General features: G+C 43.0%; 1 protein-coding gene across 1 annotated transcript in view; it reads right to left on the reverse strand.

Annotated features, from left to right (window-relative positions):
• Window positions 1–8951, reverse strand: part of ACBD3 (acyl-CoA binding domain containing 3) — a 39541-nt gene extending 30590 nt beyond the window's left edge. Inside the window, exon 1 of the mRNA XM_015428972.1 lies at window positions 8631–8951. Coding sequence (XP_015284458.1) covers window positions 8631–8919 — 289 coding nt within the window. The 5' untranslated portion in view covers window positions 8920–8951. The remainder of the gene's footprint in view (window positions 1–8630) is intronic.
• Window positions 8952–22436: the final 13485 nt, after the last annotated feature.

The following is a 22436-nucleotide window of genomic DNA, read 5'->3' on the forward strand; positions in this document are numbered from 1 at the left end:
TGCTCAATTTTTGCTAAAAGGGATTCATGCCATCGTAAGAAAAGGCATCTCATTTCACCAAGGCTATTAAAAAAGTTCACCATTTTATCCAGGGGCTTATAAAAGACCTGTCATGCGCCCATTAACAATTAGGCAAAAGTATAGCCTTCCCTTTACTTCCCATTACTTCCACAAGTAATGGAAGATTAAAAGGTTCTACTAAACTTATCACTAAAAATCTCAGAATTGTTGCCAAGACTAATACACCTCCATTTTGTTGGCATCACTCACTATCGCTTCACCAGATCAGAATAATCTACCATATTTTACAGAAACTCTAGACAAAATGGAGGTGCACTGATAAGAAAAGAATATGAGACTGGGACTCACAGCTTTGCAGGATTAGATCTGAGCCCACTGAGACAATGGCTGACTCATCAAGAAAGAGAGGACCTAGGAAGCAGACCCAACACAGCATGACACCAGTCTCATAGCTATTATATTGTACAAGTGAGGGCCCCCACAAGGACTTGTAGGCTGCATCTCATCCCCCCCCCATTTCCTCTTTTCCTTCCCTGAAAACCCCCATAGTCTCTCCCCTTTTTCTGCTTCTTTCCCTGCTTCTTACCCACCTGCCTTTACACCTTCAGCTTTCCCTCGCACTGACAACTTCTACCCAGAAAACCTATGAACCAGTTGTGTGGTAGGAAACCTGCAAGGACTTGCAAGGGGCACCTCACTTTCCCCATATATCTCCCTCCCCATGCTGTTTTCTCTTTCCCCCCTCCCGGCAACCTTTCCATGCTTCTTTCTCTCCTTTTCACCCAACCACCCATCTTTTATCTGCCCCCCAAATTCAGCTATATTTATTACTTCACCTATCCCCTGCTTTTCTCCACAATGGGGACCCAAAGAAGCATAAATCATTCTCCTCTCTTCCATTTTATTTTAACAACAACCCTGTGAGGTAAATTAGGCTGAGAAAGTGTAACTGGCACAAGGTCACTCAGTCAGCTTCCACAGCCAAGTGGTGATTTGAACCTGGGTCTCCCAGATCCTGCTCTGAAACTCTTACCACATCACCACAATGGCTTTCATGGATACCTGCTGTTGAACAGTAGCAGGCAGTCAGTCCTAGCAAGTCATGCAAGTTGCATGGTACGAAGTTGTTTGGTGGTTGCTGCCTGGCCTTCATGAGTCCTCCCCCAAAGGTCAAAACGCCCCTGAAACCACCCCCATCTTTTATTGACATAAACCAAGGTCTGAATGCTGGCAATACTGATTTGCTTGCCTAGCATACCCCACAGAGGCCACCGAAGAGGGCATTCATTTCTTAAAAGGTATAGGCTCTGCTGATACTGGGGTGGTGGTGGTGGTTAACCTCCAAATTATTTATTTTAATTTTAAATTTCAGATTTGTCTGCAAACCTGGGGCTTTTTTCAGCTTCACATAAAGATCTACTTTCTTTGTTCGTAGTTCCAGTCCCTGCAGATGTAAGTATCCACAGATTTAGCCATGTTGAGAATTAGATTATGCACTGATATTTGTCGCAATCAGGGCTGTTATCTAGGCAACAGCAGCCTCCATTCTCTTTATAACACAGATTTCTTCACACCAGCTCCAATCCCTCCCCTCCTTCTCTGATTGGAGGTCTGCTGCTCCTCCAATCTGCCTTGCCCACCCTCCTGCACCAATTAGAATGGTTAATTCTAACTTTCCCAGTCTCTTTTACTCCTCCTGGCAAGCCGGCAAACCTTGGTTTCTCCATTATCATCAGTTCCTATAACTGAGCTCCTTTCCCAATGCCAAATCCCACACACCCCATCCTGCACACGGTGATCTTTATATGAACATGTGTTTGCTCATTTGTTTGCCTACAGGTGTGCCCTGGGTTCTGAAACACTGCTCAGATTCAAGTACAGTTGAAAAAGCATCTATAATATGAAGAACAAAATCTTTTCAATTAAACACACCAGTAGGAATTGCTGAAGAAGTTTAGTAAGCCTCAAGGATAGGAGCCCAAAACTAGCAAATTTCAATAACTAGAATAGCCTGGTGGATCATGCATTGCCAGTGACAAACAAATAGCTGTAACTGAGGAAACACTGCGTAACTAATTCAGTATTGTTTTGTCTCCCAGACTCTACTTGCGAGTTTGCCATAGACGTTAATGTACATGTCAACTAGAATCAACTATTTGTATTTTGGATTTTAAGGTGAGTATTTTGTGTGTATGTGTGTATGCCTAGAAGACATGGTTAACTTCTGGCGATCCCTTGTGGGGCTTGGACGTTCCAGAGAGGTGGCATCCCAGCCCTGGTATTTCTTAGAGGTCTCCCTTTCAAGTACTTGCCAGGGTCGGCCCTGCTTAGCTTCCGGGATCTGATGAGATCAGGCTTGCCTGGGCTATCCAGATCAGGGCTAGAATAAACTATTTGTGATGTTGTAAGTACATGTATGTCTATTCTTTGAAGTCTAAGCTGTTATTAAATACCAGGATGCAACAGAGTGCAATGACTCAAAACCAACTCAGACAATGCATTAAAAAAAAAAAAAAACAATTTATGTGTAAGGTTGACAGCCAGGAGCATTTATTCACAACAGCAATATAATTTTAAAAATGGGGTCTGGGTACAATGGTTGTATGGACTTCCCAGCTTTCACTAAGCCCCAGCTCTGAAGCATCAAATTACTATGAAAGAAAGCTGGTAAACCTTGCACACACATATAGTTAATCTTTGACTTGTCCCCACTGTTAATCTTTCCTTCATGACAGCCAACAATAGTGAAACTGGCTTTTCTCATTTCCAACATACTGGAAAATATGTAGGACATCAAAAGTGGGTCTAAGAGTTTTGTTCTTTCCAAATAAAGTATTTATGCATTTCAGAAAAGTATATATGTTAGTTTCTATAGTGAACAAACAACCTCAATACAAACTGATTAACTGGGGCATCAGTCTCTCACACTAGATACAAAACTATGATAAGGTTTTAGTATATAGATTAATATAGTACTAACACTAATGTATGAAAAACCATCTGCATTCACAAGGACAGAATACTTCTAGACACCAAGCAGCATTAATGATTTCGGTAGCTACAAATATTACTATGCCTACAAATGGTTAAAGCAACCAAACATTTATGCAACTTCACTGTCATGCAACTGTGATAAGATCATGAATAGGATCCCAAAGACTCGACTTACCTACTTTGTACCAGCATAAATATCCCTGCCTAGCCTGAGCTTGCCAGAACTTGTAACTTAAGCATGGTCACAGTTAGTACGTAGATGGGAGATCACCAAGGAAGCCTGGGGTCGCTATGTGGAGGGAGGCAACAGGAAACTACCTCTGTGTCTCTTGCCTGGAACGCCCTGTGGTTGGTAGCAACCTGAAGGCATGTTCTTCAACCTTCACTGAATGTAGCATGACTTACTTCTGAACAGACCAAGATAAACTGCAACCATGGGGAAAGTTTAAACTTTTTTTGGGGGTGTGTGTGTCTAATACTCATGTATCTAATAGAGTGAGCTTTTGAGGCTTTCTGTGTATTCTGCATTCTAGTAACTTTCTCTTACAGCACATGATTTCAAGATCCACCTACCCCAAAGGGTCATTATCTAGATTATATCTCTAGAATTTACATGTGGGTTCTGCAAACCATGCATCTGTGATGACAACCACTGCTAAAGTGAGTACCACAATGCAGTATCTAACTGTAACGGAACATCTAGGAAACACTGATACTGCATAAATGGATCCTGTGCCTGCAAAATGTAACATGAGAAATCTTTACTAAAAATGCGTCTACAAAGAACATGAATAGGAAAGAAGGGGGATGTTGCTGTTCTTCTCTCCTGTCTTGTGCATCATGTGAAAAGCTCGACATGAAAAAAGCACCTCTCCCATAATGAATTTTACAATAGGAGAGGAAGACGAGAGACAATATGATCACTGATTCAGTAGGTGCACCCCTTTTCCATAAAAAACAGAATGCAGGATATGTACATTAGTTTATATTCTTGTTACAGAGAAGTCAACAGGCGGTGTGCGCAGAGGAAGTTACTGATTTAAAATGATTAATACAAATGACAGATTCTGAACAAGTGCACAATAAGCAGTGCTTTTATTAATAGAACTGCAGCCCCTTTCCTGTTCATGAACATAAAGATGTTTTGAATTCAGTGGCAACTTTAAGACCAACAAAGTTTCATTCAATGTATAAGCTTTTGTGTACACACACTCTTCTTCAGATACATTGAAATGGAAATTACCAGTCCATATATATACAGTTAGAGGGTGAACAGCAAATTAACATACAACATATGCTACAACATACAATGTTGTATGCTAATTTGCTGCTCACCCTCTAGCTATATATATGGACTGGTAACTTCCATTTCAACGTGTCTGAAGAAGTGTGCGTGCACACAAAAGCTTATACCTTGAATAAAACGTCGTCGATCTTAAAGATGCCACTGAACTCAAATTTTGTTCAGTTGCTTCAGACCAACACGGCTACCTACCTGAACCTATAAAGATATTTGTTTTACATAAGAATCTTGAAGTAACTGCAATGCTGCCAATAGTGATTTTTTAAAAAGCTAAATTAAGCACAGAATCAATAAGCAAATGATCTATTATCAAGCTCATCTGACTGTATTTTATCCACTGCGACTTCCTGTGGTTTCCTCCAGCTTTACAAAAGGACATATCTAGTCTCCAAAACACCCTGCAGAGACTGATTTGTTCAAGAAAGAAAATTAGATACCCTTATGACAAGCCATTTCAAAAACATAAACAGCAACATAAAAAAGGAGATGATAGGACAGGAACCAGAACGTCATTAAATTTATTTTTGAAGGTTCAAATTGCACCATCTCTCCATAGGGTTAAAGGAGTCTTATTTTGAGAGAAATTATATTTAGTCTACACTTCAAATACCATGGCAGAGTCATTTCCAAAGGCTACCTCTTCAGAGAAAAGATAGCAAGACGTTTCTGAACTACCTGTACCTTGTATATATTTTTTTAAGTTCAACCACCTAACTCATCCCCCTCATGGATCACTGCCTTGTCATGGCGAGGGGGCTTGCGTGGTTCGATGAGGCTGTGGGCTATGCCGTGGAGGGCCACCCAAGACGGACAGGCCACAGAAGAGAACTCAGACCAAGCGTGATCCCCTGGAGAAGGTAATGGCACCCCACTCCAGTATGTTTGCCAAAAAAAACCCATGGACAGTATCAAAAGACTAAAAGATATGACCCCGGAAGATGAGCCCCTCAGGTCGGAAGGTGTCCAATATACTACTGAGGATAAGCAGAGGGCAAGTACAAGTAACCCCAGAAAGAGTGAAGCGGCTGGGCCAAAGCCGAAAGGACGATGAGTTGTGGATGTGTCTGATGGTGAAAGGAAAGTCCGATGCTGCAAAGAACAATACTGCATAGAAACATGGAATGTAAGATCTATGAATCAAGGCAAGCTTGACGTGGTCAAAAATGAGATGGCAAGACTGAACATCGATATCTTAGGAATCAGTGAACTAAAGTGGACAGGAATGGGCGAATTTAACTCAGAAGACCATTATATCTACTACTGTGGCCAGGAATCTCGTAGAAAAAATGGTGTGGCCTTTACAGTCAACAAGAGAGTGCAAAAGTCAGTACTGGGATACAATCTCAAAAATGACAGAATGATTTCGGTCCGATTCCAAGGCAAACCATTCAACATCACAGTAATCCAAGTCTATGCCCCAACCACTGATGCAGAAGAGGCTGAAGTGGACCGGTTCTATGAAGACCTACAACACCTCATAGAACTAACACCAAAAAATGATGTCCTCATCATCATAGGGGACTGGAATGCTAAAGTAGGAAGTCAAAAGGTAACCGGAATAACAGACAAGTTTGGCCTTGGAAAGCAAAATGAAGCAGGGCAAAGGTTAACAGAGTTTTGTCAAGAGAACACACTGGTCATAGCGAACACCCTTTTCCAACAACCTAAGAGGCGACTCTACACATGGACATCACCAGATGGGCAACACCGAAATCAGATTGACTATATAATTTGCAGTCAAAGATGGAGAAGCTCTATCCAGTCAGTAAAAACAAGACCTGGAGCTGACTGTGGTTCAGATCATGAGCTACTCATTGCAAAATTCAGACTTAAACTGAAGAAAATTGGGAAAACCACGAGGCCATTCAGGTTTGACCTAGATCGCATCCCTGATGAATATACAGTAGAGGTGAAGAATAGATTCAAGGGTCTGGATTTGATAGATAGAGTGCCTGAAGAACTATGGACGGAGGTTCGTGACATTGTACAGGAGGCAGCAATCACCACCATCCCAAAGAAAAAGAAATGCAAGAAAGCAAAGTGGCTTTCTGATGAGGCTTTACAAATAGCAGAGGAAAGAAGGAAAGCGAAAGGCAAAGGCGAAAAGGAAAGATTTACCCAACTGAACGCAGATTTCCAGAGAACAGCAAGGAGAGATAAGGAGGCCTTCCTGAATGAACAGTGCAAAGTAATAGAAGAAAACAATAGAATGGGAAGGACTAGAGATCTCTTCAAGAAAATTGGAGAAATCAAGGGAGCGTTCCATGCAAAGCTGGCCATGATAAAGGACAAAAACGGTAGGGACCTAACAGAAGCAGAAGAGATTAGGAAAAGATGGCAAGAATACACAGAAGAACTATACAAGAAAGACCTCGATGTCCTTGACAACCACGACGGTATAATCACTGACCTCGAGCCAGACATCCTGGAATGTGAAGTTAAATGGGCCTTAGAAAGCATTACTAACAACAAAGCTAGTGGAGGTGATGGTATCCCAGCTGAGCTATTCAAAGTCTTAGAAGAGGATGCTGTTAAAGTTCTGCACTCCATTTGCCAGCAAATTTGGAAAACGCAACAGTGGCCACAGGATTGGAAAAGATCAGTATACATTCCAATCCCAAAGAAGGGCAATGCCAAGGAATGTTCAAACTATCGCACAATTGCACTCATATCACACGCTAGCAAGGTCATGCTCAAGATCCTACAAGCTAGGCTTCAACAGTACGTGGATAGAGAACTACCAGAAGTACAAGCTGGGTTTCGAAGAGGTAGAGGAACGAGAGATCATATTGCCAACATTCGCTGGATTATGGAGAAAGCAAGAGAGTACCAGAAAAATATCTACTTCTGCTTCATTGACTATGCTAAAGCCTTTGACTGTGTGGATCACAACAAACTATGGCAGGTCCTTAAAGAGATGGGAGTACCAGACCACCTCACATGTCTCTTGAGAAACCTGTATAAGGGCCAAGAAGCGACAGTTAGAACCGGATACGGAACAACTGATTGGTTCAGCATAGGAAAAGGAGTACGACAAGGATGTATACTGTCACCTTGCTTATTTAATATATATGCAGAGTACATCATGCGAAATGCTGGCCTGGATGAATCACAAGCGGGAATTAAGATTGCTGGGGAAAAGATCAACAACCTCAGATATGCAGATGATACCACTCTAATGGCTGAAAGTGAAAAGGATCTAAAGAGCCTCTTGCTCAGAGTAAAAGAGGAGAGCGCAAAAGTGGGCTTGAAGCTCAACATCAAAAAAACTAAGATCATGGCATCCGGCCCCATCACTCCTTGGCAAATAGAAGGGGAAGTCGTGGAAGTAGTGACAGACTTCACGTTCCTGGGATCCCAGATCACCGCAGACTGTGACAGCAGCCATGAAATTACAAGACGCCTGCTCCTTGGGAGGAAAGCGATGGCGAACCTAAACAGCATGATAAAAAGTAGAGACATCACCCTGCCAACAAAAGTCCGCATGGTCAAAGCAATGGTATTCCCAGTAGTCATGTATGGCTGCGAGAGCTGGACTATAAGGAAGGCCGAGCGCCGAAGAATAGATTCTTTTGAACTATGGTGCTGGAGAAGACTCTTGAGAGCCAAATAATAGATTCTTTTGAACTATGGTGCTGGAGAAGACTCTTGAGAGTCCCTTGGACTGCAAGAAGATCAAATCAGTCAATCCTAAAAGAAATCAACCCTGACTGTTCCCTGGAAGGCCAGATAATGAAACCGAAGCTCAAATACTTTGGCCACCCAATGAGAAGGGAGCACTCACTGGAGAAGACCCTGATGCTGGGAAAGATTGAAGGTCAAAGAAGATGGGGACGGCAAAGGATGAGATGGTTAGACAGTGTCAAACATGAAGTTGAGCCAACTTCAGAGGACAGCGGAAGACAAGAGGGCCTGGCGTGATCTTGTCCATGGGGTCGCGAAGAGTTGGACTCGACTGTGGGACTGAACAACAACAACAAAAACCTAACTCATTCTCATACTCCCTGCCACCGGCTGTAAAATGTTTCACCACCTCCACCCTTCCCAAGATACCTTCCCAACAGCCCTTTGAGGGAGGTAGATAACTGATCCGCATGCTCTAGAAACACTTTCAGGAGCAGTCTGGTAGCCAGAAGATGCCGCAGAGAGCTGCTTTGGAAGTCAACTGGAAGAGCTTCCACGAAAAGGGGGCCTGAAGCCTCCTCTCCCATCCCTCGAAGGGGGTGGCTGCGAGGAGAAGCCCAAAAGTTACCTTCCCGCCGGAGGGAGGGAGGGAGGGAGGGAGGGGGAAAGAGGGCTCCTATCTGGTCACCTTTGAAGAAGCGCAGCGCCAGGCCGTACAACTCCTCCAGGCCGAAGCCCCACCGGCGCTCCAGGCTCAGCGCTCCGTCGCCGCTGTCCCCGCCGGCGTCATCGTCATCGTCGGCCTCCTGCCCAGGCTGAACCCCACCACTCCCTGCCCGACTGAGGCGATCCACCCCGGCAGGGAGCGGCCTAACATCCGGCTGGCCCGCCCTGGCGTCCTCCGAGTCCGGGCTCAGAGTCAGGCCGTCAATGGAGACCTCCAGCCGCTCCGAGCTCAGCGCCGTCGCGGCCGCCATCACCTGCCTCGCCCCCTGCTGCTCAGCTGGGCGGCCACGTCTCGACTTCCTGCTCCCTCCTCGCGACCCGGATCTTCCGGCTCGGAGCGGCCCGGCGAGGCTGGTGGGTAGGGAGGAGGAGGAGGAGGAGGAGGAGGAAGCGCCGTCTTCTGCGGCCTTTCCCCTACTTTCCCTTCGTGCGTTTCTCGCAGGCTTCTTTGGCCCATACTCGACGAGGCTTTTTTTCTTTTCTTTTTTTGAGCGCAGGTGTTGGATTGCCGCCTTTCTTGCTAGAGAAGTGCTGCTAGTGCCGCAGGTGCGCAGCAAGGCGAAGTGCAATCGATGCCGCGGAAAACTAGACCTGTTGAATCATGTCGCCCGTAGAAGGGTGTGGGGACCCTGTGTGGAAAGAAGGTAGCAATCTACAGGTTTCACATGCATTTGCGAGCCAGCGCACCCCGCACATGCCCCGCTGGAAAACAAACGTTTCTTCAGATGCTGTACAGAATAAAACGGGAGTCCAGTGGCGCCTGCGAGACTAACATTTATTCCAGCATAAGCTTCCATCAGTCAGATACTCGTGTTTCTGACAGGCAGAAATCAGCAGATGAAACGCCTCACCATGAACGGTCAGCAAGCAATAAGACTTCACCTGTTGGTTTCTGACTTCTGTTTTATCAGCTACTGAAGGCACAAGGGGAAAACGGCCAACACTTCATGTGTGCTACTTGATTCACTTTTGAATGGATGCCACAGCCTGGTCCCATACCCTTAAATTGCTAGAGCAGGTGGGGATCACCACACATGCACTCACTAGAGCCAGGACACTGGTTCTCAAACTGGGGCTGCTACAGGAATGTGCATTGTGATTCTTGCACATGGGTTGTGAGGCCAGGAGGAGGAACTGTGAGCTGAGACACAAAGGTCTGGAAGGTTTCATGGCAAATCTGCATAATTTGCAAATGATACTAATAAAATATAATTTTTTTGTAAACCATAAGAGAAAGTTAATTTTTAGGCCCCCCGGAGGGGATTTTTTATTGCATTTGTAATAGACTGCAAGTTAGTTTTGTAGGCCGGTGCTGAGTACAGGTAAGAAAGTGGGACCTCCCATCATTGCTTCAAGCGCAATGCCAAGAGAAACAGTACCAGTAAGAAATGTAAATTACTCTCAGCCCTGTTGTTAACTTACTTGAGATTCTTGTGTTTTATGTTAAGTAAGAGGCAAAGTAGTATAGAGTTACTTTGCAAGTGGGTCCTAACAAGTAGAATAAGTTCAGAATTGGGTCCCATTTCGAAAAGGTTTGAGAATCACTGAGCTCAGGAATACAGTTACACTGGCACTGTTTAATACAGACAGTTCCTATTTGCTGGTTCCTAGCACTAACAAAATTCATTTTTTTTTCTTTTGAGAAGACGTGGGATACCTTTTAAATTTTTATTGTTGTGTCTAGGGGCCACTGGCAACTCTGCACCCCTGTGCAATACACATGCTTGGACACATTAATATTTCCCTTGTGTTTGCCACCTCCATTCTGTTAGATGCATTTTAATGTCTGCAAGAGTTTTCTTTTTAAATAAAACAATTGAAGTGTCAGACTAGGATCTCGGAGATACAGGTTCGAATGTTCACTCTGCCAGGGAAGTTTACTGGATGACTTTGGGCCAGTCACATAGTGTCAGTGTAATCTTCACAGGGTTGTTTTGAGGACTGTGTAACCACCCTAAACATACAACCAGAATACAGGACTTAAATGTTAAGTCATAGGTAATCTGTGTTAAATTATCTTGAATATGTTCCTCTAATGCGTAATTGCAAAAGGATCTTATCAGGGCACTGTGCCAATGAAGAAGAAACTGCCAAGTGAACACTTCAGAAAATAACCATCTGACACACAGTGGCTGGCATCAGATGTCTGATCATGAATCTAGATTGCTTTCTGGCCATGCATGCATGATCAAAACATCATACTCCCTGTTAATTAGCAAATGTTACCATTCCCATGTTCCAGGCTCAGCTGCTAATAAGGATTAATTTTCAGTTTCACATAAAGTAAAAAATTGAAAGGGTAGGATTGTGTACAACTTTGTCCTGCTTTGGCAAGTCTTTGGAGGCTGTTATTTTTATAAAAAATAAAATCTTTGGCTAATTTGAACATATGAAGCTCTCTGACTATTGGCCTCTCAGAAGTCAGTACTGTCTGCTCAGACTACTCATTTACTTCCTGGTCCTTTTTTAACTGGAGATGCCAGGAACTGAAGCTGGGACATTCCATGTGCTAAACAGGTGCTCTGCCTCTGAGCTACAGGCCCAGTGAGCCACAGAGCCACACCCGCTGTCTTGACTGAATCACACACCTATCACTTCCAAAGAGCTCTGGGATCATTTTATCAAACTGGAGTAAGCTAACTAGATTTCTTGCTGACAGAAACATTGGGTAGTTGCCACCAGTGTTCCCTCTAAGCTGAGTTAGTGTTAGCTAGCTCCAGCTCACACATTTTTGGCATAGTTCAGGAAGGAGGGCTCCAGAGCAAACTAATTTATGCAGTAGCCAAATCACTTGCTCACAACTTTAATGCCAGTATCTCACAAAGTAGAATTTTTGCTCACAAGACTCCACAGCTTAGAGGGAGCATTGGACACAACATGCGATAGATTGACTCACTCAAGGAAGCCACAGCCCTCAGTTTGCAAGACTTGAGCAAGGCTGTTAATGATATGATGTTTTGGAGGACATTAATTTATAGGGTCGCCATAAGTTGGAAGCAAATTGACAGCACTTAACTCACACACATACATGATACTTTATACCCATAAAATATTAATGAACTATTAATAGTAATATGGTAATATTTCTGTTTTATATCTCCAAGAAAAGAAAAGAACCCTACAAGTAAAAGTCATGTAATGCATTTCAATAGGACCAACCAAAACATCACAAAACAGTGCACAACCTTTTGGGTTCTCCAGAAGTCTTCATCAGGCTGGATGTTAAGGGCGGGAGAAAAATATGTTTTTCAAACTATAATTGTAAGATTTGTCGTCTGCATCTTGCACAGGATGTATTTCACACAAAATTAGTTTTAAATGGTACTGAAGTCTTAGAAAGGGGGAAATGTCACTGGTTAATCAAATTCTCTTTGGTACCAGACTGCATATTCAGATTCCCTGAAAAGCCAAGAGCAAACAAAAACCACGGTAGTCCTAAACTAGAGATCAGTTTAGATGATGCACTAGGTAAATGGAATGTAATGAAAGTCAAAATGGGTAATAGTACCTAGTGGTAGAAACCACATCTTCCTTCTTCTCTCTTTAAAAAGACAGTCAATAATAGCCTAAGCAGACTTCTGGTCTAAGCATTTTGCCGCTCGGACGTGTCTCGTCTTGCTCGGATGGAGACGCGCCGAGACCCAGCTGACGGGAGGGGTTCGAGTTCGTCCCGGACCCCCCCCCCCGGGGTCTTTATAGGAGACCCCCAGCCTGGGAAGCTGAGGAGAGCCTCTTCCAAGGGGACGCCCGAGGAATTGAGGCTCACCTTCTTCCCCGATAGGTACCGTCGCCGTGGAGCCAGCATGGCGCCTAGAGACAACTGCCGGAGCAAGCGATCATGACCAACTTGTTAAAAAGACTTCCAAAAGATCTCCAAGGCTACAAACTGTGAGTTAAGCAAAGCTCAGGTGAAAAATAAGCGAATGAGGCCTTGACAGTAATTGGAAGCGTCTAAGTTTGAAACGCGGGGGGAGGAGATTTTAAGCCCCCCCCCCATAGGAGTAAACTGTAAAAATTGGTTTTAAAGTGAAAATAAAGAGACTTTGAGCCAAACCAAGCGCATAAGAAGTTAAGCAAACGCAAAAGCTGCTAAAATATACTAAGCGGAATTAAAACGTATAACTTTTGCTTTGTTTTGGAAAACTTACTTCTTGTTGATATTATGGCTGGGAGAGGATGGAGAGCGCCGGAGAAAAAACTGGTGACCAGAATTAACATACCAACGACTCCCTCCCAGAACCAGGAAGCATCTGCAGACCTTTCTTCACTGTTAGCAAATGCACTGCGCCCTCTAATGGAATGCGGATAAAACGCAACTAATACAGTTCCAGCTGGAAAGATCCATGTATGTTCTACGTTTCCATGGAATACCTGAGGATAAGAATGAGGATCTAAAGGAACTCTTGGCGGTTGCCTTGGCCCCACTAATGGATTACAAACAAGAAGACTTAATTAAGGAAATGGATGTGGCGTACAGGACTTATCCGGACTTTATAAAGAAAAATAAACTCCCAGGGGAAACTTATTTAAAATTCACGAAACGATCAACCAGGGAACTGGTGCTAAAGTCAACAATGGGGAAATCCTTAAAAATCAAGAATGAAGAGATAAAAATTTTGAAAGACATTCCATTCGAAGTAAGAAAAAAGAGGAAACTATACAGGATGCTTACTCTTTCTCTGCAAAAAAAAAGGGAATAGAGTATAGATGGCTATTTCTGGAGGCGTTGAGTTTTAATTACCAGGATAAAAAATATAAAATTGACTCTGTTCCAAAAGCAGAAAGATTTATGGATCAAATGCGTAATGTAAAAAAGAAGCAGAAGGAAAAAAATTTAAAAACTGATGCGGAGGAAGAAGAAGATGAGGAGTCCTACTCACAGGACTCAACAAGCCAAACTTCCTCGTCATCAGAATCATCTGAATCAGAGAAAGGAGTGGCCGCTGCCAAACTGTATTTAGACTTCCCTGACCCATTTCCCATAGTAATAGTGATAGGGCATTAGTACTTCTTTCCCCATCCCATATATATGTAGTGTGTAGAAAATGCAAAAAAAAAAAATTCCCCTTCGGGGGGCCAAAAAACAAAACAAAACTACAGAAAACGAAGAAATCTAAGAAGAAAAGACTCTAAAACTAAAGCATGAGTGCTAAGGGCAGTAATTGTGCCAAGCTAATAACTTTATAATCAAACTAATCTCTGTATAACCTGTATTAATAGGTTTAAAAGGTCTATTTTAAAGCTTTTTTAGATCGTGATTTATATTAGTCTTTACCCCTTCCCCATATCCAGTAGGAGATTTAGAATAGAGTGGTAGTTTTTCCTCCCCTTATCCAGTAGATTATATGTATTTAGACTTCCCTGACCCATTTCCCATAGTAATAGTGATAGGGCATTAGTACTCCTTTCCCCATTGAGGGTGGACTCTATGGATTATGCCCCACTCAGGTCTCTCCCCTCCCCAAACTTCATCCTCCCCAGCCCCCCCCAAACTCTCCAGGAATTTCCCAACTTGGAGTTGGCAACCTTATAAACCATTACTGTAAAAACAGAATGCACAGGGTTTGTAATATCGTACCAAGAGGATAAGTGAGGATGCAGACAGGATGGTGGACAGTGAGCGATATCCAGACCCTGCCATAGCACAGCTGTTCCTTCAGCTCATGGCTCCTGCAATCATTCCTGGAACAGGAAAACAAGTTCCAGCTTGTTTAACACATGAAGAAGATTTGATTTCAGAACAAAGGACAAGCGTTTGTGTATCTCAGTACTTTTCTCTGAACTGAATTCATTACTACCAGCTACCAGGATGTGCACTGTCTTCGAGAGCTTTCAAAAGGGATCAGATAAATTCATGGAGGATATACCTGTCAATGGCTATTAGCCACAATAGTAAAAAGAAATGGAACTAGATGCTATAAAAACATTATTACTATCAATAATTTATTGCAGATGGGGGCCTGAGGCAAGCTGCTGTCTCACTCCTGCCACAGGGCAAGTTGCTTTGAAAAGCTAGGGGAGGTACACCGTGCGGGTCTGCCATTTGCAGAAGAAAGTAGTCAGAAATAATCAGATAAAATAATCCTCTTTGAATCCCCATTTCTAATATTTTTATACAATATATTTTATTTATTTGTACACAATCCTTAGCTCATGTGAATGAGATAGCAGAGGCTTAGCGGCACATCTTAAATGCTATTTCCAGTTACTATTAAAGAAAGTTTGCAAGTGTTTTTTTAAACAGTAGATGGAAAGAGAGATTTAAGATTTGTGCATCATCTCCTGGTTCATTAATTTCTTCCTTGGAGAAACTGCTGGGCAATGCCGAAATGTGCCAGGCTGAAACGTAAACTTCACTGTTAAAAAACTGTTACCCAATCACTTATCCTGGCAACATTTGACACCAAATTTCTGAATCATTAAGTTCCTGCTTTCCTTGTGTTTCCTTTATTACTTTCTGTTGCCATTCTTTTGGATCTTCCCCTTTTCATTAGAAGTGGATTATAAATTCTCCAAGGTTGATTTTCAGAGACAAAGGCCATACTAAATCTTGCCAGAAGTGCTACATTGTACCCAGTACAATAGCTCTCCATCAATAGCTCATCATTATGCAGCAGATTGTGCATCTGATTTCTGTTGGAAGTCAGACACATCATCTCTTTTTAATGCTTCTAATCTTGTTGTCCTCTATACCCACTAGGAAAGTGCTTCCTTCTTTGTTGGAGCTGCCCACAGGTTGGCAGTGTTCATGCCAGAAGCCCAGAAGGAATCAAGAATCCCTGATGCCACCTGCTGGACAGCACTAAGAACATCAGATGTGCAAAGGCAATTTTCAAAAAGTCATTTTCACAAAGGAAGATGTACCCCTCTTAGAAACTGCTACCTTTTCTGCTGGTGTTACAGGTCTAACTTTAAAAGGATGGAAGTGGACCCTTATAAGATGCCTTCACAAAATAATTTGAAGTTGTCGGACATGTACAAAGTCAGAAAAAAGGCAATAAAAAGGTATCTTTTGTATTGGCTGGTTGTTAATTAAATAAACACCAAGATTATGCAATAAATATTTGACGTCAAACCATTCATCAGTGTGAAGCATGCGTCAGTATTTTTTTCATCCCAAAAGATATAAATCAGCAATCTAAATGTATCTAATCTCAACAACATAGTCCAGTATATGTCAAATTGTGTTACATCCCATGCCTTCTGCAAAGGTAACTAGTACATACAGTTCCCTAACTTTCTCCAATGATCCAGTTTCTTCTTTTCCAGTGCCTCATGAAGCTGAGCCATGCTGCACGGATTGTGTTAAGTATTACCATCTGGTACTGCCTTGGGAGCTCTGCAGCACGCTCTGGGAGGAAAAGTTCAGGAGACGACAGTACAGTTGTGGTAAAGCTATCAGAAATTTTCCTAATTATTACTATGAAGGCCTGAGGTAGTGCCATCACATACACCAGAGAGAGAAAGAGAGAGAGGTGTTATCTCGATGGCAGGACCAGCAACGTCTAGAATTCCTATTATAAATCATCACATGTGTTACCAAGAGTGATGTTTTATTCCAAACTATCCCAATATTGTACATGCCACCGAACAGGCATCTTCTTGGTATCTTCACTTAAAACCGGGCACACTGTAAATGCCAATACCTTGGTGAACAAAATTAAAATTTGTTTTAAAGCCCAGATAAATGCAAGGATGAAAGAGTGAGACAGTAGATGTGATGAAAGAAGTTAAGAAACATCAGATTGCAAATTGGTAGAGCTCTCCCCTTTTCCTTTATAATGGGGAATTTAAATTATGATTTTTTTAAAAATAGGAGTGGTTGGCTGCTGTTGTTGAGTGGTACTGTTGAAAGAAAGACAGCTGGCCTAACACAGCATGAACCAGTTTTGTGCTCTTAGTAATAAATAAAAAAAAAATAGGAGTGGTTGGCTGCTGTTGTTGAGTGGTACTGTTGAAAGAAAGACAGGTGGCCTAACACAGCATGAACCAGTTTTGTGCTCTTAGTAATAAATTAGTTTTAAAATATTTATATCCCACAATTCCTAGATGGCTTACAAAATATAAACATACACAGTTAAAAACATAGTTGAAACACCTAAAATAATATACATCAAGTTAACTGCTTATGATTTCTTCATATTAAGTTGTTTTATAAATGTACATATGGACCAGGCATTATAGAGGTGCAGAAGCACGTATGTGAGTAGTAGTGTTAGCCTTCGGGGAGGACGGGATATAAATCCAAAAATAAACAAATAAATAAATATAAAGTATGAGTAGACCAGCAAACCCAATCCCAGTGCTGTGGCTCCCCTTCTGTACCCTCACTAGACACAGCAATTCCATCCCCATCACCCAGCTGGGTGTGAGTCACAGGCACATTCCAAAGCAGTTTAGGTAAAGAACAATGACACAGCACCTGTGGGTTATTCACCACCCACTATTAGGCTACTATAGCAAAGAAGGCTGATTCCTCACTGCATAGTACAACAGTATACAACAGCACAGTCCTAACTAGTTGGAATGTAACTTCTGAGACAATAGTTTAGTACTAAAAATCTGGCATTTAGTCCAAAACCAGAAGAAGTTATGGCACTGGGTGCAGAGCAGGCAGCACAAATTACATGATACACGTCGCAGAACAAAACAGACCAGTGCAGAAGTGACCAGTGCAGGCATTCCTTACGTTCTGAACTCTAGAGTCCCCAAAATTTTCCCCTGGTAACAATGTCCCACATATAGGCTATTTCAGAATAAAATATTGCAGCCAAGTATAGCATTTTTCCTATCTTGACCTTAAAATAACCTCAGAACTGCCATAATTTTCACAGACGCATACAGGTATTCACACACTCAGATTATGTGGCATTTTTTTCTCCCTGCCCTTTCTTATTGTGGGATTTTCTGCTGCCACACATGCCCACCTCTTTCCTGTTCTGAGCATGAAACATATTTCCTGTCATAACGTCTTCAGCAATGTTCTGGTGAACTCTTTTCCACTATGAAGTTCCTTTTGTCCTTGATTGTGTTATCATTTTGGAAGATCATCTGCAAAGGCTCCACTGAAATTAATTGAAGGTGTTCAGTGGAGCTCAGAAGAACTATTTGTTTTGATGGGACATAAGAAGGGTGTCATTCAGATTTTGCAGGCACTAAAGTATCTTATGGTGGCCCAAGGTGGCAGTGATGTTAAACTTAGTGGGATTGGTCGAGGGAAAGGGATGGATATTCTCAGTACATAGCCCTTAAGATTGTGTGAGAAAATGCGAAAGAGGACGATCTGAACCAGGCTACAACACAATGTGATTTTCTTCAGAAAGCTCTGAGCTTTTCTGGCATATTGAATGCACTGCTTGTCTGATCTAGCCAGTGTGCAAAGCCATAGCCTTGCTCCAGATTGTAGAGGATTCATCCTGAAGTACTTGGTATCAAAGCTGCCAAGTTTCTAGTCTTGTCTGACAATTCTAAGACATTTGCTTAAGATACAAGCAGGGCCATTTCCCTTTGAGTTTAGTAGGACTTACTTGTCCTAGTCAGTGTCCTTAGGACTGCAGCCTGAATTAAATATTTGCTTGTAACTTTGAAATCCACCACATACTGATGAAAAATGGGCCAGCAAAAAAAACATGGCTCCTCCCAGGCATGCAGATAACATCACCTCTGAACAAGCAAGACTACACATTTCCTACTTAGGGCAGTTTGTCTCATGGATTCCTGGGGGAAATGGCAGTTGCAATCTGGGTCACCTACTTATAAAGGTCCACTGCCACCCTTTTAAAGTTAGATTTCTAACACCAGCAGAAAAGGTAGCAGTTTCTAAAAGCATCTTCCTTTGCGAAAATGCAGAACAGTCTTTTTAAAAATCGCCTTTGCACATCTGATGTTCTTAGTGCTGTCCAGCAGGTGGCATCAGGGATTCTCAATTCCTTCTGGACTTCTGCCAACCTGTGGGCAGATCCAACAAAGTGAGCACTTTATTTTGTCCTCTTCAGTTAATGTATTTCCATGTTGATCTTTCAGCATTCATAATCTTGCTTTAAATTTCTTTTTGATATCTTGGATCTTGGGAAACAGATCTCTTGTTCTTCCTGTTTGTTATTCTCTTCTTTTTCTTTAAACTGGTTATTAAAGTATTTCTCTTTGTCTCTATTTGTGAGTCACTGGAACACTGAATTCAGGCTTCTGATTCTGTTTCTGTCACCTTTTGCTTCTTGTGTATCTAGCTATTTTAAGAGTTTCATCAGTCATCCATTGAGGCTTTTCATTTCTTTGGCTCCAGGAATAGTCTTTGCACATTCATCCTTGATAATATCTCTGGTTCCAACCAGTGTCTGAGTTAGTGTGAGCTAGCTCACAGTTTTCTAGTCTCCGGCTCACAGATTTTTGTCTTAGCTCAGGAAGGAGGGCTCCAGAGCAAACTAATTTATGCAGTAGCCAAATTGCTCGCTCACAACTTTAATGCCAGGAGCTCACAAAGTAGAATTTTTGCTCACAAGACTCCACAGCTTAGAGGGAGCACTGGTTCCAACCCATACTTCTTCTGTTTCATGTTCACTTGAATTTAGTAATACAAATCTGTTCTTATTCTAAGCAACATTCTTGAAGAGTTTAAAGATCGTGTAGCGCCATGGTTCTCTACATTGGCTGTATGGCCCCCCAGGGGCCCATGGCATATTTCTAGGGGGGGCACAACAAGTTTTTGAGGGGGCCATCAAACTTAACTGTCAGGCTGCTGGGCCCAGACTGAAGCAGATTGAGGCCTGAATGTCCCAGAAAGCCGCAACTAGATTAGGCTGCGGGACTACATTTCCCAGGCACCCTCTGTGTTTTGTGATTAGGCAACAGAGAAATGGAGGGAAAACTGAAGCTAATCACAGGTGAAGAGGTGGTGCCTGGGCAAAAAACATAAGAGGCCTTGCAGCAGAAGGGAGGGTATTCTCTAGGGATGCCAGACCCCACCAGTGGGGGCAAGGGTCCCCCAGTTTCAGACACTCTGCTCCACCCCCAAACAGGCAAGAAGTCAAAAATAAACATGATGACATGTCTATGTCACCCAAAAGTGACGCTGGCAAATCGGTGATGTCAGGGGGCGATGTGCTGGTTTTTGGGCAAAACTTTATGGTAGAAGCCCACAAACCAGAGTGTCGCTCCCATAATCTCCAACATGCTAACTTCACTTCTGGGTGACATAGGCACATGTCAGTTTCTTCCCTGTCCGCTCCTGGTAAGTTCACCTCTATCCCCCACCTGCTGGTCCAACTGAACCGGCGACCCCAGTATTCACTCTTGGAGGCAGAGCTGGAGAGAAGCTGCTGCATGCAGAGTGATCCCTCACCCAAAGAGAGGTGAATGTGGGCTTGAGCCTAGTGTAATGGAAAACGATGCTTACCAATAGGTGGTCTTGAGGGGCTTGTCTCAGGTGAAGACAAAAGATTACCTGGGCCAGTCCTGGGCCCCAGGGGGTGCAGCATCAGGAGGAGACTTAGATGTAACCAATGAATTTTTCCACTTTTTGTTTTTTCATATCTGCTGCTTCTCTAATTATCCAACCTCTGGCATATGCCTTAACCACATCCCATACTGTTCTGATAGAGATATCTGGTTGTATGTTTTGCTGAAGGAACATTTGAAACTCTTTTTTGTGTGTCCGTTACAAATTGTACATTTTTCAATAAAGATGTATTAAGAGTCCATCTGCTTTTCTTTGGAGCATCTTGTAATATAAGCATAAGAGAATTGTGGTCTGCAAATGTCACTGGTAAAATTTCCACTTCCACTAAATCATTTGTAGTTCTTGAGGAAATCCAACACATGCCTATTCTTGACCATGATTTATGTCATCCTGAATAAAAGGTATAGTCTTTCTTCTTTAGGAGCTGCGGTGGCTCAAGTGGTTAAGACACTGAACTGCAGGCTTTGGAAGGTCGGTAGTTCAGCAGTTCGAGACCCGAGTTGCCACATGACGGAGTGAGCTCCCGTCTCTCGTTCCAGCTCCTGCCAACCTAGCAGTTCGAAAGCAAGAAATTGCAAGTAGATAAATAGGTACCACTCCGGTGGGAAGGTAACAGCGTTCCGTGCACCTTGGTGTCTAGTCATGCCGGCCACATGACCACGGAAATGTCTTCGGACAGCGCTGGCTCTTCGGCTTTGAAACGGAGATGAGCACCACAACGCTAGAGTCGGATTCGACTGGCTTTCGAGCAAGGGAACCTTTACCTTTTTAGATTAGATCAAGCCTGAACTCTCCTTAGAAGCTAAAATGACCATCCTGAGGTTATTGTACTTTGGTCACATTATGAGAAGGCAAGAAGACTCACTGGAAAAGACAATAATGCTGGGAAAAGTTGAAGGCAGCAGGAAGCGAGGAAGACCCAACATGAGGTGGATTGACTTAATAAAGGAAGCCACAGTCCTCAGTTTTCAGGACCTGAGCAAGGCGGTTAATGATAGGACATTTTGGAGGTTGTAAACTCAAGACAGCCTATGTAGGGTTCTAGTAAGATCTCCAGGCAGTGAGCCAAGTCAGAACTCCCTATTTGCAGCAAAGTACCCACATCCACCATCAGAATCCGATGAATTCACCCTCTTCCACTGCCCCCATCTCACATAAACATGTGACTGTCATGAAGATCAAAGATCATGATTCTCTTGGGAGTGAGGGAGTTCTGTAAATGTTCAATGCAATGCTTTCCTGTAGGAAAACTTTTCTAAAAATGCCCAGGCTATTGTAAAGGTGCTAAGGTTTTGTTCCTCTCCACTGATTCTTGGATCAAAGGCAGCCCATTCTGAGATTCTAACAGGAAGGCAACCTTGTTGGAAATAGCCCCGTCTCACCAGGTCTTGGGAGATTTGCTTTTGTTTTCACACTTCAGCAGTTTCGGCAGCCGACAGACATTGTAGTTACAAAGTTATCAGGACTCTTAACATGTAACTTTCATTGAACGAAGGGTATATTTCTCACCAGAGTTGCACCAACTAATTTTTAAAGCACTGAGACTTTCTGGGGATAAATGATCTTCTGGTCAGTAGCTATCAATTAGCAGCAGGCTGCCAACTGCCTGGAGAAAGAAAGCCATGTCTTTAGGGTTGCCAGGGTCTCCCAGAATTACAACTGATCTCCAGATAACAGAGATCAATTCCCTTAGAGCAAATGGTGGCTTCCAAGGACGGACTCTATGACATTATTTTCTTCTGAGGTCCCTCCCCGCACCAAACCCCATCATCGCCAGTCTTCGCCCCCAAATCTCCAGGAATCTCCCAACCTAGACATGGTAACCCTACCTATTTTTAAGAGAGGCTTCATGGGATTTTACCTCCGTGCTAGGAAAAGCTTCATCTGCCCATTTCCACAAATTAAGCTGCTATTCAAGGGGAAAGGAATTTTTTTCTCCAGACAGTTGGCCGCCCTCACTCTTGGCCTTCTGTTCCATGGCTTTTTCTTTTGGATTCTGGGTGGGAGAGATAGAGTGGGCCTGTAGAAGTAAACCTGAATGTCATTTCACCAAGACTAACTTGGCCCACTGTGCAATGTGTATATTTACTTAAAACTAAGGTTGCCAGGTCTGGGTTGGAAAATATCTGGAGACTTTGGGGGTGGAGACAGGAGAGGGTGGGGTTTGGGGGAGGGGGCCTCAGCATGGTCAATGCCACAGAGTCCACACTTCAAAGCAGCCATTTTCTCAGGGGAGCTGATCTCTGTCAGCTGGAGATCAACTGTAAAAGTGGGGTATCCCCTGGCCCCACCTGGAGGCTGGCAACCCTACTT

The sequence above is a fragment of the Gekko japonicus genome, unplaced genomic scaffold (genome assembly GCF_001447785.1).
Source record: "Gekko japonicus isolate JY-2015 unplaced genomic scaffold, Gekko_japonicus_V1.1 scaffold1056, whole genome shotgun sequence".
Taxonomy (NCBI): Eukaryota; Metazoa; Chordata; class Lepidosauria; order Squamata; family Gekkonidae; genus Gekko; species Gekko japonicus.